This window comes from Sturnira hondurensis, unplaced genomic scaffold (genome assembly GCF_014824575.4).
Source record: "Sturnira hondurensis isolate 20B ecotype Veracruz unplaced genomic scaffold, ASM1482457v3 Scaffold0010128, whole genome shotgun sequence".
NCBI lineage: Eukaryota > Metazoa > Chordata > Mammalia > Chiroptera > Phyllostomidae > Sturnira > Sturnira hondurensis.
Window position 1 is genome coordinate 11,073,405 of NW_028082759.1, and position 17,697 is coordinate 11,091,101.

The 17,697-nt window shown below is 40.3% G+C and overlaps 1 protein-coding gene and 1 non-coding gene across 9 annotated transcripts in view; one reads left to right on the forward strand and one right to left on the reverse strand.

Annotated features, from left to right (window-relative positions):
• The window catches only part of SH3D19 (SH3 domain containing 19), a 150,817-nt gene that overhangs the window by 87,462 nt on the left and 45,658 nt on the right, over positions 1-17,697 (forward strand). For 4 of the 8 annotated variants that reach the window (XM_037058415.1, XM_037058417.1, XM_037058416.1 and 1 more), the window contains exons 1-3: positions 11,744-11,790; positions 15,858-15,898; positions 17,494-17,536. In XM_037058415.1, the coding sequence (XP_036914310.1) occupies positions 15,883-15,898; positions 17,494-17,536 (59 nt within the window). In that variant the 5' untranslated portion in view covers positions 11,744-11,790; positions 15,858-15,882. Of the gene's footprint in view, positions 1-11,743; positions 11,791-15,857; positions 15,899-17,493; positions 17,537-17,697 lie in introns of those variants that run through there. The other 4 variants (XM_037058411.1, XM_037058414.1, XM_037058410.1 and 1 more) reach the window with 1 other exon arrangement.
• LOC118995636 (U6 spliceosomal RNA) lies at positions 6,968-7,077 on the reverse strand. The gene has a single exon (XR_005068331.1). It is a non-coding gene; the product is annotated as a U6 spliceosomal RNA (small nuclear RNA).

The following is a 17,697-nucleotide window of genomic DNA, read 5'->3' on the forward strand; positions in this document are numbered from 1 at the left end:
AGTTGAATCTGCATTATTAACATTTTCTCCATCACTGTTTAAAATGTGCTCTCCACACACCGCTGTGTGGCGCTCCGCCCTGAAGGCGTGAGTGGAGAGCGGAGACTCAGAAGGGGCTGAAACAGTTAGGAAAGGATGAGTTGGGAGTCTTTATTGCCTTTGTTTTCGTGTGATTTACTTAATTATAGTGTATAATTTATGTAAGTTTAAATGAGTTATAGTAAATTTAGAAAATTTTTTATTTATTTATCTTTAGAAGGGAAGGGAAGGAAAGGAGAGAGAGAGAGAGAAATGTCAGTGTGTGGTTGCTTCTCATGCATCCCCTGCTGGGAACTGACCTGCAACCCAGGCATGTGCCCCGACCGGGAATCAAACCTCGATCTTTTGGTTTGCAGGCCCAATAAGTTATAGTAATTTTAAATAATGGCTATATTTAAGAACTGGCCTCCCAAATTACTGAAGATGTAATTGTTAGCTCTCTTGAGCCAGTATGAACTGACTCAAGCACATCACTGAATAGATTTGTTCTCACTTTTCTTGTATAAATATAAAATATAAATATACATGTTTACTTATAATTTGTGTGTATGTATATTTATATTTTTAAGTAAGATTTTAAAAATAAGATTGGGGCCCTGGCTGGTGTAGCTCAGTGGAATGAGCACGGGCCTGCGAACCAAAGGATCACAGTTCGATTCCCAGTCAGGGCACATGCCTGGGTTGCAGGCCAGTTCGAGGCAGGGGGCGCACAAGAGGCAACCGTACATTGATATTTCTCTCCCTCTTTCTTCCCTCTCCCTCTAAAGATAAATAAATAAAATCTTTAAAAAAATAAGATTGGGATCATAGTGAATATTCAGTTTGGGTACCTGTTTATCTACCTCAGGAAGGTAACTTCTATCAGGAAGAAATTCTGATACCAGGTCGTCATGCTCTGCTGCTTTGCCAGACTGTGTACTTCAGGCCACTTCACAGCAGGTATAGCTGGTTGCATGGGAGACGAGGTGAGAATGGTTGAATAAATGTCTCCTCTCTTCAGTGTCAAGGGAAGAGAAGAGTCTGACTGGGAACAGGGGCGGCATAAATCCCGTGTAGCAGGCTGGTTGTTGTAAGGAGCGGTGCCAGTAAACTTCATCGCTCCGCAGGCAGCCTTGTGCCTTGAGAGTGTTCCGCAGCCTGGCTCCTGTCGTCCGCAGTGGAATGCTCTATTCACTGCCCACCTGGACCCCTGTGTACCATTTTCTCCCACACTCTCTTCTGTGTCTTCTTGCTTTCTTCATTAATGCTTCTTTTAGATGCTTTTAGAAGGCAAATTTACTCTCTGTGAGTCTTTTTGAATATCCTGAAAAAATATGCCCTGGCTGGTGTAGCTCAGTGGACAGAGCGCAGGCCTGTGAATTGAAGGGTTGTTGGTTCCAGTCCCAGGCAGGGCACATGCCTTGGTTGGAGGCCAGGTTCCCAGTAGGGGGCATGTGAGAGGCAACCGCACATTGATGTTTCTCTCCCTCTCTTTCTCCCTCCCTTTCTCCCTCGCTTCCCCTCTCTCTAAAAATAAATAAATAAATAAATAAAATCTGTACAAAAACATATCCTGGAAAAAATAAAATTACTTGTCCGAGGGCAGTTGTACTCAGTGTCTACAGCTTTATGAACACCATACACTTACAGGAAGATACCCTCAAATATATCATGCGTATCCTAAAACTTCCTTTTCTTTGGGTTCCACAAAGTAGAAATTTCATAGACTAGGCACATGTAAGTATTGGGGTCATCCTTTTATAATTCCTTGGGCTACCAGATAGGTTCTTGGTATCTAATGAAAAAGTTTTCCAGCGACCTTGCAAAAAAATAGATGCTGCCTGGTGGGCAAGCTGCTTCTACTCCTCACATAATGGAGAAATTGGAGGGGTTATCAGGTACTTGTGGTAGAGGCTTTCGTGCCTGCACACGGTTGGAGTTTGTTTTCCAGTCCCCAGAGAAGAACGGACAAACCCGTGTGTAGTTCAAATGGACTCGGCCGTCTCTCTGTTCCGCTTTCCATTCTTGGTCGAGCCTTTGGCTTTGTCGCAGGGTCGCCTTAGGAATGGCTTGTTGTTGAAAGACTTGGTTAAATGAGTGTTTAAAACTGGATTTGTTTTTATTAATAAAATAAAGACCTTTTGTGTAATTACCTTGATTAGATTTCGCTGTTTTGTATTTTATTAGTTCCTTGTTATTTCCCACACCGCAGGTGGAGCCTGTTGAGTTCTAACTTAGCCATCAGTGAGATTTGCTGACAAGGAAGAAACATGGTGCGTTAGGAAGTGCTAACAGGGCAAAAGGCAGGCCTTTGCCAACCTGAAACCTTCCATCACGTGATTACAAAGCTAAAAAATGTGTGGCTGTGGTATTCACATTTCAATTTTTTTTTTACTTACTGGTATAGGGAAATCTTAGTTTCTTATGACAACTTAATAATGTAGGCATTTTTATTTAAACCGAATTATCTGCCTCACTATTTCAAATAAAAAAGGAGCTAACATTCTGTAAATTATATTAGATTTTTAAAGTCAGTTTGAAACTGAATTTATTTATAACTTGTTGGACATGTCCGTAAATTAATGCTCTAATCAGTAACAGTTGCTTAAAATACGTATTTATTTTTGCAACAAAATATAGCAAACTGTCATCCCTCACCATAGTTTTATTTTAATCCCATAAAGATTAGAGAAACATGAAATCATGTTACTCACCTTTTTTCTTTCCCTGTTGCTTTCTACCAAACCTGATTTTTCATACGTTTTTATTAAGAGAAAGGTTTTGGTTTTTGCAAGAGAACATTGTACTGGTTAATTGAGATGAATTTTGTCTCATTTGAAAACTATCACATGATCAGGCAAAGACATCTCAAATATGGTGCACACACCCATTTATATTAATATATAAGATATTTTTTCACTGTCCCAGCTCCAAATATCAGCTGCTTCTGATTCTTTTCAGTTTGGGTTCTGGTTTTGACTGCCACGTCACCGGGAGGCACCAGGCACCAGGCACCTATGCTATGCGGTTATTTCTTGTAGGTTTTAATACTAAATGATTCAAAGTAAGTAAGGAACGACGTGAACACAAAACCCCAAAATATTGGACTGCACTACCTGTACCTCCACTAAATAGACCTACCAGGTTGCATATGCAGCCTTCTTCTTTTCCTCCTTCCGTTCTTCCCACCCTCTCCTCCTATATCCTTAATGTGACCTAAAATTCAAATAACAGATACTGTCCGTTACTTATCTCTAAAAAATACAGTTAATTATAGGTTATTTTTGAATGTGAGGTTTGTTTGTGCAGTGACAAACTAAAAAGAGATAACTAAAAGCCGTAGCTGGAAATGTTAGGATTAAGAGGTATTTACCCTAACTCTTACTCAAAAAGGTACCACCAGGTATGCCTCTGAGTTGATAGCAAAAAGGGTAAGAGGTGGAGTCATTACCTCCTCACCGGTTTCCACATCCCCACCCTGGCTTCTAGCCTTTTGCATAATAGGACCAAGGGAAAGAAAATGGATCATATGATCTCATGAGAACACACATATTGGAGTGCTTAATAAATGTTTAGTAAAAGCCAAACTAATACCATAAGGCAGACTTTTTTCAGTAAGGTGATAAACTAGTCTGTTGTAAGAAACTTTTTTTCCTCTTTTCTCCCCGAATATATTTTTTGTCTTGGACAGCACAGGGGACGTTTACTGGGTGTTTGCTTCTTATTATATTGGTGTTAGGACTCTGTCTATGGACTGTGATGAAGGAAATATTTGTCTTCAATTTTTCTTTCTGTAATATGAGCAAGTGACCCTGTGGATTTCCACTGAGCCTCAGGTCCTAATTTCTCCTGCAGGCGGAGTGCCCTGGTAGTCCCAGGTCTTCTGTAGGGATTCTCCCTGAAGTGTCCAAAGGGACATGTCTGCCTTTTCTGGTCAGAGGTCTGCTGAATATGGTTGTTGGCACCAGGGTGACGGGTTTTAGGGAAGGGTGTGTGTGGTCTATTCCTTTTTAGAGTTTTTTAAAGAGTTTCTTTTTACATCCTTTAAAAGTGATTGTTAAATAGGGTATAACAGATGGACCAGTTGTTTTAGGACACTCGTTCCTTGCATATGATCTAAAATATTTTATTGTACAGAATGGGAACATACTAAGAGGACTTTAAACATTGGCTTATTTTTTTTAATCTGCCATAATTATTTTTAAATTTAAGTTTTACGTGCACCACCATTCCAGTATATACATTGCCTAAAAAGAAGTTGATAGTCTAATAGAGGAAATAATACACCAAAATACCTTGAATACAGGTAAAAAGTATATGGAAGTCCTTATTTTAAGAAAAAGCAGAAATGTATGAATTGTAAGCTCTTCTCTTGTCTGTGAGCTTCTCACTAGTCTATGAGCTCTTAGGACGGGAACCATGGCCTGGTTGGCTTTCTTTCTTTGGTACCTTGCAGAATGCCTGGGATAGCGTAAGCATTAAATTTCTTGGTTGAAAATTAAAATTTACTCTTAACGGATAAACACATGCTTGCCTTTTAGTCAAAAATACAGAATTCATCAGCTAATAAGATAAAATTTGAAAAGTTAATTTTGTGGATGTGATGGATGTTTGAAACTGAAACTGCCATATATTATCTAACATTTTATTATTCCCTCACTTTTTTCTGGCAGTTTCTTTCCTATGCTATTCTTTGATGCATTTGACCAACAAGTAACTTCTTATCATAAAATGACATTCTACATTGCTATAGATTCAGAAAAGAGAGGTTTGGATTTTAGCTCTTTTTGTCTTTCTGCATTTTCTTTGTAAACTTTCGGTAGATTGGTTTAGTGTGACTATTTTGTTAAGATATAATCCCAGAAAATATTTATTCTGGCTGCGAATTCCTGGATTCATTCAGTAGGTGCTCCGAACACGGTTACACATCAGACGTGTATGTTCACACGTGAAGAGATCCTGTTTTCACATGCTGCAGTAAATGCCACCTATTTAGGCACTGACTTGACATTATGTCCCAAGCTGCTTCTCGAAATAAGTTATTCCTGCTCCGAAACATATAACGTTACCCCCTGGTACAAGTTCTAGCTGATTAAGATCACTGTGTCCCATTGTGTATTGTTACATACATGGTGTGAGATCTAGCAACATGTCAGTAGAGAGTTTATGCTACTTGTTTACTGGGAATTACCACAGGCTTAACTTGTAGAGAGACAGATTCTAAAGATAGTCTACAATGAAAAACTGTGAACAGGCAGAATTACCCTGGAAATACCATTAATGGACACAAAGTACAGTATTTGTTGCCAAATTAGGTGCCGTGTTGGAGTCTAATGCACAATCTTTGAGCTTGATCCTGGCCAGTTTCCCCCCTAGTATGAGAAGACAGTTCTGTGCCTCACTGAGCATCAGATGGTCATCAAGGTGACATTTTGTGTGAAAAATACCTGTTTTTAAGACAGTAGAGCCAGGCACTTTTGGCAAGATGTGGACACAAGGTATAACTGGGAATTGAAACCATTCCAATTCCAGAAGAAAACCAGCACAAAATATTCCTGGGGATTTGCTTATTAAATAGATTCTGGGTAGAATCATATGTACTACCCAAATTGTATTTATTTCTCTCTGAGTGAGATGGAGTTCACATTAGTTCCGTGAGAAATTGACAGTTTCACTAAGTTGCACTGTAAAAGTGAGCAGAAGATAGTCTCTCCTTGAGAAGTTTGCAGTCTAATCAGGAAGTCAAGACATGCATGTGTGAAAAAAAGAAAAAAGAAAAACAGCTTAGAGAAATGGGAAGGATCAAGCAACATATTCCAGTTTTAAATGTACTGTGTAGTTATTAACAGAGTTGAAAGCCTCTTCCAAGATCTTTGAACACTTTTGAGGGGTTTCTTGCTTAGCACAGCTCCTGATTTCCGTGCCTGTTTTGTGAAAAACGTCATGGGAAGGATGACTTGCAGGAGCCTGGATCTGGGTCCTCAGTGGGATGATACAGTGCTCACAAAAGCTTTGTTTTGTTCTCTGGGCTTTGTTATTCCTGCAGTTTAGGCTTTGTAGGAGATAAAGTACAGAAGATTAGGTATATGAGAAGCATGCATTGAGAAACTCAGAATGGCTACAAGTGGTGAATAATAATTACAACTGAAATGCAAATGGTCAACTATTTGAATTCGTGAGGTAGAGTCATGATAACTATAGGGCAACTGGTGTGGGCACCATAGCTCCAAAAATTTCATGTACTTCTGTACTTAGGAACTATAGAATTTTGCATATGGGAAAATAAGGGTAGTAAATATAACTAACATTTTTTGAGCTAAGTACTGTGCTATGTATTTTGTGTAGTTTTTTTATTTGGTTTTAGTAACAAATCAAAAGATAGTCACTAGTGTCCTCATATTACAGGTAAGGAAACAACTCCAGCAAGTATGTAAATTGGCTGAGCTCATACAAAATAGTCAGACTCTGGCTGGCTTCAAATTCCTTGCTCTTGGCACAACAGTTATGATGCCCCAGAAGGTAGATCATTCATCCTATTTGCTTTTCCCCCATAGCTGTCATGCTCACAGGTATAATGATCAATAGAATTCACTTGACAAATTTTGTAATAGGTAGAATGTGTTAATGGAACTCATTTAAATGTGTATTAGCTTTATTTGTCCTGAAATTAAATATGTAAATAAAGGTTGCACATGTTGTTTGCTTGTCCATGAAAGAGATTAAGTAGAAAAGTAGCTGATAGAACTTGAAGGATGTTCTATTATAAATCTTAATTATTATGATTGGCCTGTCATGGTGATGATAAAGTGAACTCAGAACTCATATACCTTTCAGAGTATTGTTAAGTGTATTTTGTATCTCCATCATTTTTTTAAGAGGAGGACAACACATTTCATTTTATTTCAATCAAATCACAACACTTTCTTTTTTTTTTTGCAACTGCTGCAAAAAAAATATGGAACGCTTCACAAATTTGCATGTCATCCTTGCTCTGGGGGCTTGCTCATGCTAATCTCTGTATCGTTCCAATTTTAGTACATGTGCTGCTAGAGTGAACACTCAATTATTTTTCTTAACTAATATTTTGAAATATTTTTAAACAAATTATTGATTTTTTAAAACAGTCTTTTTTTAAAGATTGTATTTATTTTTAGAAAGAAGGGAAAAGAGGGAGAAAGAGAGGGAGAGAAACATCAGTGTGTCAGTGTACATCAGTGTACCTTTCACATGGCTCCTACTGGAAACCTGGCCCACACCCCAGGCATGTGCCCTGACTGGGAATCGAACTGGCAACTCTTTGATTCGCAGCTCGAGCTCAGTCCACTAAGCTACACCAGCTAGGGCAATTTATTGATTTTTTGAGAGAGAGAAAGGGAAAGTGGAACAATGATTTTTTGTTCTACCTGTTTATGCATTCATTGGTTGATTCTTGTATGTGCCCTGACCAAGGATTGAACCTGCAACCTTGGCATATCGGGATGACACTCTGACTAACTGAGCTGCCCAACCAGGGCCTCTTTATTAATGTTTGTTGCTCTGTAATTTATAAGAAGGGATCCACCCTCTAACCATACCCAGATTTTAAACCATGGCGTTTCATCAGAAATTTAGAAGTAAAAAATAATTTATTTTCATTAGTTTCAAGTAACTCCCCTTACTTTTCTTATTCTCCGCAGTTTGTTAGATCTTATCCTATTTATTGTGATGATGATACTAATTTAGACACTATTAAAATGGCATCATAGCTTTATATTTATCTCAGTGACAAATATTATTTACTAACTCATATTCTCCTACTACATGATATTGTCGTATTTTAGCAGGTAATATCAGGTGATAAAAGTTGGACTGATACACGCTCAAGATGAAAATACCTGGGCATTATATTCGATAAGATTATTGCTTTCCATTTTCAGAAGCAAATCCATGTTTGCCCAAGGCTTTGTTTATAAAAATACATGAAATGATTTTTTCCTGAGATGCAGCACGTCAAGGACTGTTGTTCAGTGTAGTCCTAAAATAAGTACCACTTTTTAAAAGTGCAGGTAATCCTTGATCGATAAATGCCTGACTTAATAAAGATTCTTTTCATAGAAGGACTCGTTTTTCCACCTGGTATAGCGTAGTACCACTTTTCCAAAACTGTTCTTGGTGCTAGAAATTTTTTTCACTCCTTTCTTCTGTGCCCATCACTGCCTTTGCCCCCAGTTTTACCCCACTACCACTGCCATCAGCCTGGCAATCAGAAATGGCAAAGCCAGCTTCTTTCCTGTCCATGTAGATCCAGTTACTCCTTGTTGCCACTAGTTCAGTGTTTCTCACCTGAGGGCAGACCCCATCCGCCCCCCGCCCCCGGAACTGGGTACACGTGGCAGTGTCTGCAGACATTTTTGGTGGGCACATCTGGCAGGGGGCTGGGGGAAGTATGTCTTTGGCATCTAATAGGGAGAGAGGCAAGGGATGCTGCTAATTATTCTTCGATATTCAAGACAGCCCCCCACCCCCTTCACAAATGTCAATAGTGCACAGGAAAGAAAAGTTCTTTTCTCAAAAAAAGAACTTTTTTCTTCTCTCAAGGAGAGACATCTCCAAGAAAAAACTCTTTTAAAAGCATAAACTGTTAGTTAGGTCTGTTATCTGTATGCCATCAGACCCCAGAGGGAGAACCCACCAGTGGTTGTCCGTAGAGTTAGATGTTTTGTGCTGCCCCAAAGATGATGAACAAATATTAATAACGAAAATAGCATCTCAAATTTATTAAACACATACTTTGTTTCAGGCACCGTATACAATGCTTTAATGGATTCTCCCTCTTACTCTTTATAACAACCTCGTAAGGAAGTTGGGTTATCCTCGGTTTTACACATGAGATACAAAGGGCCTTAGAGAAAGTAATTTGCACAGTCACAGCAGCCAGCAAGGGTAGGCACCAGGAAGGGATATGGACAGTTAGTTGGAAGCCAGAACTAGCTCTCCGAACCAGCAGGCTCGGCTGTCTCCCTCCTTTGAGCAGTGGTCCTGAGGCCATGTTTGCCTCCATTCATGGTGGCCACCCTTCCTGGAGGCTCCCCGCTGAGACGTGAGCCTGAGCTCATGCCAGGGAGGACTCTGGTAAGGTTTTCTCTTCACACTATGGAGTGGGAACTTCACCTCTAGCCCTTACTCTGCAGAACGTCTTCTGACCTCCGTGTTTGCGTGCATAGCCAGCATCTCTAGATACCACTTCCCTTGGAGAGGTATTGGACCACGGGCTTTTTCTTCTTTTTAATTTTCCCTCCCAGGAAACCTGTTAACCTCTAAGAGAAAACTTTAAACTTTGAGAATTTGGACAATGCAGTTTTAGACACAATTTTGGTTGGTTGGTTTATAGATCTAGTCGAAACATGATACTGCAAATCTTGAGAACTGTAGAGACTGGGCTGACCTCAGTCAAAACTCTATTTTGTGTTAAAATTTCCACCGTCCCCTAACCTTTTGTTGAAGAAACACACAGAAAATTGCATAAAGTGTACAGCTCAATGGACTGTCATATCTGCTCAGCACCCCAGGAGCCCTGTTTCCCCCCGTATTAATTTCTTAGGGTTGTCATAACAGGTGCACGCACACCAGAGCACCAGAGCTGGGTCCTCGCAGTTCTGGAGGCTAGACGTCTGGAATCAAGGCGTTGGCAGGGCCATGCTCCCTCTGAAATTCACCCTCACATCCTGCCACACCCCTTCCTAGCTTCTGGGGGTTTGCCGGCACTCTTTGGTGTTCCTGGCCTGGTGTTCTTGGCCTGATGGCTCTGTCACTCCAGACTGTGCCTTTGTTGTCATACGACACTTTCCCTGTGTGTCTCTGTCTCCATGGGGCCTTTTTCTCCAGAAGCCGGTTAGATTAGATTAGGGGCCCACCATACTCCAGTATGACCTCATCCTAACTAATTACATCTGTAGTGACCTTATTTCCAAATAAGTGCACATTCTGAGGTACTGGAGGTTAGGATTTCAACACATTTGTGTGTGGGGTGGGGGTATAGTGTGACCTAAGAACCGTCATGTTCCACCTCAGTCTGAATACCTTTCCCTCTGCATACCTTTCCCTCTGCAAAGGTGACAGAGGACAGAGGGTGTTTTTTTGTTTTTTTTTTAAGATTTTATTTATTTATCTTTAGAGAGGAAGGAGAGAAACATCAATGTATGGTTGCCTCTGCCGAGGACACACAATGTATCGTGTGTCCCCTGCCGGGAACTGGCCTGCAACCCAGGCATGTGCCCTGACTGGGAATCGAACCGCGATAGTAAGGTTTGCAGGCCCTCCATCGTATGGTTCGCAGGCCCGCGCTCAATCCACTGAGCTACACCAGCCAGGGTGGACAGAGGGTGTTTTTAAGTAGGAAGAACATCCCACCAAATCATTGTTAACGAGCAAGGGAATTGAGATGTAGACATTCAGTAACATCCCTACGTCTATGGGGCGCACAGAGAACTTTGGCTTTTTGTCCTTTTTTCTAAAGACTGTTTTGATCTGTTACTTACTGTACCTGCATCAACAGGCATGATATTAATGTACAGATTCACTCAGTTTTACACCAAGAAGTTTCTCCTAAAACCTTCAGTCAATCTATTTGTGTTTTAGTGCTGTTAGCCTCTTCTATATTACTTCATAGTATCAACTTTCAAGTAGAAAGCCTTCAAGATATTTTTTAAAAATCAGTATTGTTGAAAACACATGTTTTTATATTATGGTCCTAGGTTCTTGACTTCCTAGTGCCTTTTTTCTTCTGACATGACTGAACAGTGTATTTTAAAGTACCCCTCCCATAAAATGGACTGGTATGTTGTATCTTCCTGTCTTACCTATCTAAGAAATAGCAAGAGGATTTATTCAGGTTACCACAGTCACAAATTTTAAAAGAGTATAAATTCAAAAAAGTAAGTATAAATTTTAAAACACCATTCTGAAAAAAGCCTGAAAAATTTTATAAACAAGAACTTTTTTTTCTAAATCATATCATTTAACTTTCATGGTTGTATGGTTTTTTTTGTAAATGATTCCAAAAAACACAGTCCAGCTGGTATGAATAAAGACAAAATACAAACAAACAAACAAACAGCCTGAGAAACTTATAGCATAAACCTTTGCAGTTCTCGGTGGTTTGGGCCAGGGACTAAACGGAGGCCCCGAAGAATTCTGTGACTCGCCCGTGGTTACTTGGGGAGGCGGTCAAGACCAACCAGCTACTGAGCAAAAGTCCCAGTAGAAGACTTTTATTTTTAGGTGGTGATGTTTTAATTCTGATCCTGGGGGAAATGCTGTTTGTCCTCAGGTCAAATTGAGTATAAAAATGGTCTGTTTTGACCTGAGAAGATAGGAATTCCAAAGTCAAACCAAAGAGCGGGGTGGAGTTCAAAATCCTTTGAGCACCGCGTAATTGCTACCTGACTTCAAGCAGTTCCCTGGAAGACACAGTATGTAGGTAGCTATGAGAGCAACTTCAAGGCAAAATTTCATTTATACTGCAGATACACTTCCCCAGCCTCCTCACCTCCCATAAAACATCTTAAATATCAAAGGCAGTTGTTAAATGTTTTTTAATTTGTGTTTTGTAAAGAGGGTAGACCAGTAATTGATGTGTCAAACTTGCTGCTTGACCCCATAGAGAGTCCCAGAAATGACCTGGTGTGATGAATGATTCTTCTTCAAAAGGATTAATGAATGTGTAATAAGTTTTCTTTCTTTCTTTTTCTAGCCAAGGACCCTTGTCATCCATTAGAGCGGTAATCAAGCGATGTAAGTTTGTTTTTTCCTGCTCTACATTTTCCTCTGTAATAACTTTAAATGACGGTTTAGGTTTCTAGTAAGTCTGTCATTGACTTTCATGAGTCTTACAAAGAATCCAACGAGAGGAGCTTCTCCTAAGGAGCAGTAAGCCATTTCAGACATGCTGCCAGCTTTTCAACTTCGTTTTCAGCTTTCATTTATTGATAAGCCAGTTCTTCAGAACAAGATTTTTATCTTCTAGAACTAAGCTGTTAAAATAAATCTGGATTGTTTAGTCAGTTTCTGCGGTCTAATTGTAAGTTTTATGGAACCATTTTTATAGCTAAGAGACATCTGATGGGTTTGAAAAAATACCAGACAAGCCGTGTCCTTTTTGATTCATTTACTTCCACGTTTTTTTCATTTAACTGTGAAAATGCCTATGGAGTTGGCTCACACTTCCACGTACAAGATAGAAGCACCCGGTAGAATTCTCTCCAGAACAGTAGATTTCTACCCACCAACTTTACCTATTGGTTCAGGCTCTAGAATGTACTCTTGGTGTGCAGGGTTTTAACGTCCTTTTTAATACAAGGCTCTTAAAAGATCCGTTTTCCAAATGGCACACGAATTACCTGTGATAAAAAAGATAAGGCAGGGATTTTAGATGTTCTTCACATTATTTGAGCTGAGATCACTGCCCTAAGGAGGACGTATACTATTTTTAGAAATATAATTTGTAATAGTGTGGACTTAGGATATCCACAGGTTTTGAGGAGCATGCATTTGAACTTACTGCAGTTAACAATTTTTAAGGTGGCAGTACAGAAAAATATTCCACAGTTCTCCATGTTTCCCCACATTTAATTTTTGTTATTATTGGGAGTGGTGAGTTTTAAAAATATGGGGATGCCACAGTTTATGTTGAAGAGTTCATATATGAAAATAAAAAATTCATGACAACTTTACATGCCTTAGAGCCCTTGGGGTAAGAGTGGGGAGAGAGAGAAGGGGTAATTTAAATAGGAAATTAAGGTCTGGAATTTAGGCAAGAATTTCTTCCTGCAGATACAATTTGGGGGTAATCAAGGTTGTAGACAAAATCCTGGGAATAGCTAACCTTGTAGGGAGAAAGATGAGAAGATGACAAAGGACAGAATCTTTGGATTCTAGGTGTCGAGGACCAAGGTATGCCTTTAAGGAGCTGTAGGGAGAAAGACACATGATCCAACACCCCATTTTTTTTGCTGAGAAGAGCCCTCCATTCACTGAGTCCCATCTGCTGGCCCCTGCCTGTGTTCTCTGACCTCTCACCTTTCCTCTCTCTTGGGTTCCAGGACGTCTTTGTTGGGGAGTGTAATCTGTGTCTGACTTCCCACAAATCCTTCGGGATGGATCTTGCTTATTACCCTGAGGCCCACGTCATGCAAATATTAAGGAGAAGACAGCTAAGGAGGAGTGGGCAGGAGAGGCTGCAAAAGAATGATCAGCGTCGTAGAAAAACTAGGAGACTGCTGTGTGTTAGAGCTCAAGGGAAGGGAGGTTTGGGAAAGGAATGAGTGAAGCACAGACAGCTCTTAGTGCTGCAGCAAGGTCAGGCACGAGGCAGCCCAGAGCAGGTCATTGTACGTGGCACTTAGGAGGTCAGCGCAGACCTCTGTGAGAGCAGTTTAAGTAGAACATTGAGGTTGGAAGGCACACTTCAGTTTGAACAATGAATGGGATATGTAGAAGCTAGGACAGCTGGGGCAGGCTACTCTTTTATGACATTTGGTGGTAAAGAGGAGAAGAAAAGATTGTAGCTTGAGAAGGGATGAGGGTCCGGCAGAGAGGAGATGTGAACATGTTCACAGACTCTTTAGGAAGAGGAAGCTTGGAGGTCTCTGTAGGGAGCAGGGAAGGAATCAGTGGAGAGATCGGACCAGAGGCAGAAATAAGAGGGGATTGGTGAAGCAACCCCAGCAGAGAGGGAGGAGGTGGAACAATGGGAAAACTCTTGCTTTGACGTTTAGGGAAGACGGCCAAACAGATCCTCCTGTGATGCTGTGTAACTAGTGTGGAGAATCACCGTGGCACCCCTGCTAGAGAGCCGGGCCCTTTGCCCATCCTATTAATATAAGAAAAAGCTGTAAACAACTTTTGTCTTACCCAGCCCACTGTCCCCGAGATGTTTGCTTTACTGTCCCACACTTAATCATCTAACCCTAACAAAGAGAAAGGCCTTATCACATTTTAAGGCAATGTTCCTTAACTGTATTATATTTTAAATTCTTTCATAATGAGAATGGTTTCAGTCAAGCCTTGAGGTCTTTTTTCACTTATTCTTGCAAGCCCTAAATATTTTGAGTTAAGGTCTTGAAGTGTTCTGACTGGGTATATCTAGAATTTCATGCTTTTCCTTTTGTTAACTTTTTAAAAGAATTATGCTCTGAAATCCAGAAATGGCTAATATTAATTGCCTACTTAAGTCAGGTACTGTCCACATACATGATAAAATAATGGTCTGTGTGGTAGGTTGACCTCATTTGGCAGATGGCCAGGCACTGAGTCCCCGAGAGGCTACGTGGCTCCATAAGGCAGAGCTCAGCTGTGAACCTAGACCTCCGGACTCTGAGGCCACGAGCTTCCCATTGCACGGATGTTCTTGTTAAATCACGTCACACGCCTCTAGCTCACACCTTGTCTCAAGCTAATAGAGTTAGTTATTTTTATTACTGTGGTTGTCGTTGGTAAGGATGATAGCAAGGATGCTTATTATAGCATCCGTCTGGGTGTTTATTTCTTCTGACCATCGTTTAATTGATATTTTTGAATTATTTAGAATGAGGTCGAGCATCCAGCTCTCCTGGCTCCACAGGGAGTTGCTCTGCTTCAAGGAACAGACTGCCCCCAGCCCTCCCGGTCGCAGGGTGTGTGCCCTGGGATACCCCATTCGCCCTGTGTGTCTCCGGCCCCCCACCCATATGGTTTGGGATAGGATGATCACCCAGGGTCCTGTCATGCTCACGATCTTCATGGAGCATAGGAAGAGTTGTTATTAGTCCTAATATTGCAACTCTAGATCACAGTCTTTTATAAACAGCTGGATATTAATTTATTTTGTACTTAGAATTTAACCGTATGAGCTAGCATAGTTTCCACATAATAAACCGCAAAATGATACGATAACTTCACCTGGAAACACTGCCTTTATTGTGTGGCCTTGACCCTGAATGCGAGAAAGACTAGCAGCCTTTGGCAAGGGCTAAAAGGAGCTTGTTGGTCTGTCTGGGCCCTGGTGGCAAGTTCAGTTTTCCTGGCCACAACCACATCAAGTCTGTGGCCTCTGGGAAAGTGAGAATGGACTAAGCAGGTAGTTAAGAAACTAGCAAGTGGAGTGTGAGATACTACATGAAAACCTCCCGTGAACATCTGAAGTGTTTCCAGATGCTAAGCCGGTCCCACGCGGACAAAAAGTGCCAGTCATCCCATAAGGATCAGGACAGAAAAGAGCTTTCATGCATGAGCGAATGTGAAAAACGTAATTGGAGCAGGGGAGGGGAAAGCGCTGCGTGTGGGAGGATGGAAGGAGGTGGAGATCTGGGAGTGTGATTGGGAGACTCGCTCGCTCCTCGTTGGGCTGTGTCTGGCGTAGGAGCCACTCTGCTGCCCAGGGGGCGCCTGTTACCAGTATCCTCCAGTGGGAAAGGGCAGGATCAAGTGAAAAGCCGCTGATGTAGAGGATGTAAATTGACTACTGAATTTCCTTTGAAGTATTACTTATACTTTCATATTGATTGCTATTGAAGTAGCAAATTGATTTTTTTTTTTTACAAAATGGTTTTTTGATATTTTTTGCTCTGTTGTTAAAACTATAGGTAGATTTTTTTTCCTGTGGTTATATGCATGTATATCTGGTCTGTACGGACACATCTTCGCCACTACAGACTTCTTTACTCCCTGGAACAGTGGCTTACCGACTTTCCCTTTCCACAGAAGTCTGCAGAGTGCCATAGCAAGACAGTTGTGCTCTCCAGTTCCTTTCAGAGCATAGGCAACTGGGCTCACTCTTTTTCTCTCCCTTTCCTCTTCTATAACCCCTTCTTTTTTCCCCTTAGCACTCATGAATAGTGCACAGCAAAAATGCCCCGTGGAAGAGGTATGTTTGTGACAATAAATAACACGATGTCTTGTTCAAGTGCGGTGGCTGCTGATTCTGGCTGTAGTGATGATGGTGATGTGATTGCAGCTCACTCAATGAGCCTCTGACTTAATGAAGCCATTCTTCCTAATCAGACGCACCACTCAGAGCTTTGGTTTCCCTGTCCTTTTATTCCAGTAGACAGAATGCACTTGAGCTTGGTTTAACTCTCAGTAGAAAAGTGAGTCAAACCAGTTGACGATACTGATACAGGGCGTTATTCTCCAACTTGAGATCTAAGGGTTTGGGTTTCAAATGTTGGGTCTGCTTGGCCAACCCAGAAGAGAGTGAGTTGTCAGCCAGAATTTCATTCCCACCTCCCACCTCTACCCCTGCCTCCCCAGCTTTGTCAACCTCCTTGTTCAGAGAGAATCCAAAGTTAATAGGAGGAAGAAAGAAAAGGTTCATACCACCAACCTTTATAAATCAGAAGTATTGAAACATTAAAGTATTGGAGAGATACGAGGACAACTAGTAGAAATAGTTATTATCTGAAACAAATTCCTGTTTGTACAACAAATCATTTCAGTGTAGTATTTGAAGATTTTTCATTTTTTAAATGGCTTTATTTATTTTTAGAGAGAGGGGTAGGGAGGGAGAAAGAGAGGAAGCGAAGCATCGAAGTATGAGAGACACATCTATCAGCTGCCTCTCACTCGCTCCCAGCTGGGGGTCTAGCCCACAACCCAGGCACGAGCCCTGACCAGGAATCAAACCCAAGACCTTTTGGTTTGCAGGCGGGCACTCAACCCACTGAGCCATACCAGCCAGGGCTGAAGATTTTTTTAAAAAGATATGGTTAGAATGCGCTCCTTGAAAATAGGGCTATTATTCTCTGTTGCACATATGTGTATTATGTGGCCCTGTATGTGAATATTTGTCAGATCATCTGATTAAGATTAACTTAATTCTAAAATAAAATTTGGAAAAAATTTAAATGATCTAGTTTTTTGAGGTAGAGGCTTGAGGGAAAGTCAGTGCCGCATATGTAGTAACGTGCTATGAACAGGTTTATAAAAATGATTGGAACATTTTTGCACCTATTATCTCTTAATTCAAGTACTAAAATAACTTGAAGATTGTAAAACTCCAGAAAAGTTAGAAAATAGATGAAAATTTGACCACCTTCACCCTCTTTACAGTAGAATATAAACAAATATTACAAAAGTATAGTCCTGGATCAGAATAGATGTTTACCAAATTTTCCTGCCCATTGTTATTCCATGTCATTATAAATGCTCTTCTACAATTTCTATTTATAGCAGTCTTATTTTTTCCGTTCATTCTTTAAATTATTTTCAGAACTACAAAATGTGCTTTAAGAGAGCTTTGCAAATCTATGCCTTCTTATGACTTCAAATATGTAACTATAATTAACTTTATAACATATGAAAAGATCATTTTGATTTGCTTTTCTACTATGGATGTTAAAATCTATTCTATATGATGTCAAGTATAAGCTAATTTTTTCTCAGTAATACTCCCTGTAAAAATTTAAACCTTTATTGAATATAATAATTTTATGCTATATCAATGTATTCTTTCTTTTATAGCTTCTCGGACTTCTATTCAGAGCGAGCTTCATCGAGATAGGAGGTATGCTCATATTTATAGAGGGAAGCATATATTCTGCTAATACTGAAATACAAGTATGTTGTTAGTTAGCAAGTTAAATATTTCTACTTCATAAGAACTATATTATAGCATTCTGCCTCTTCAGACCATTTCTTGAACTAATCTGTTAAGTTTGAGTGATG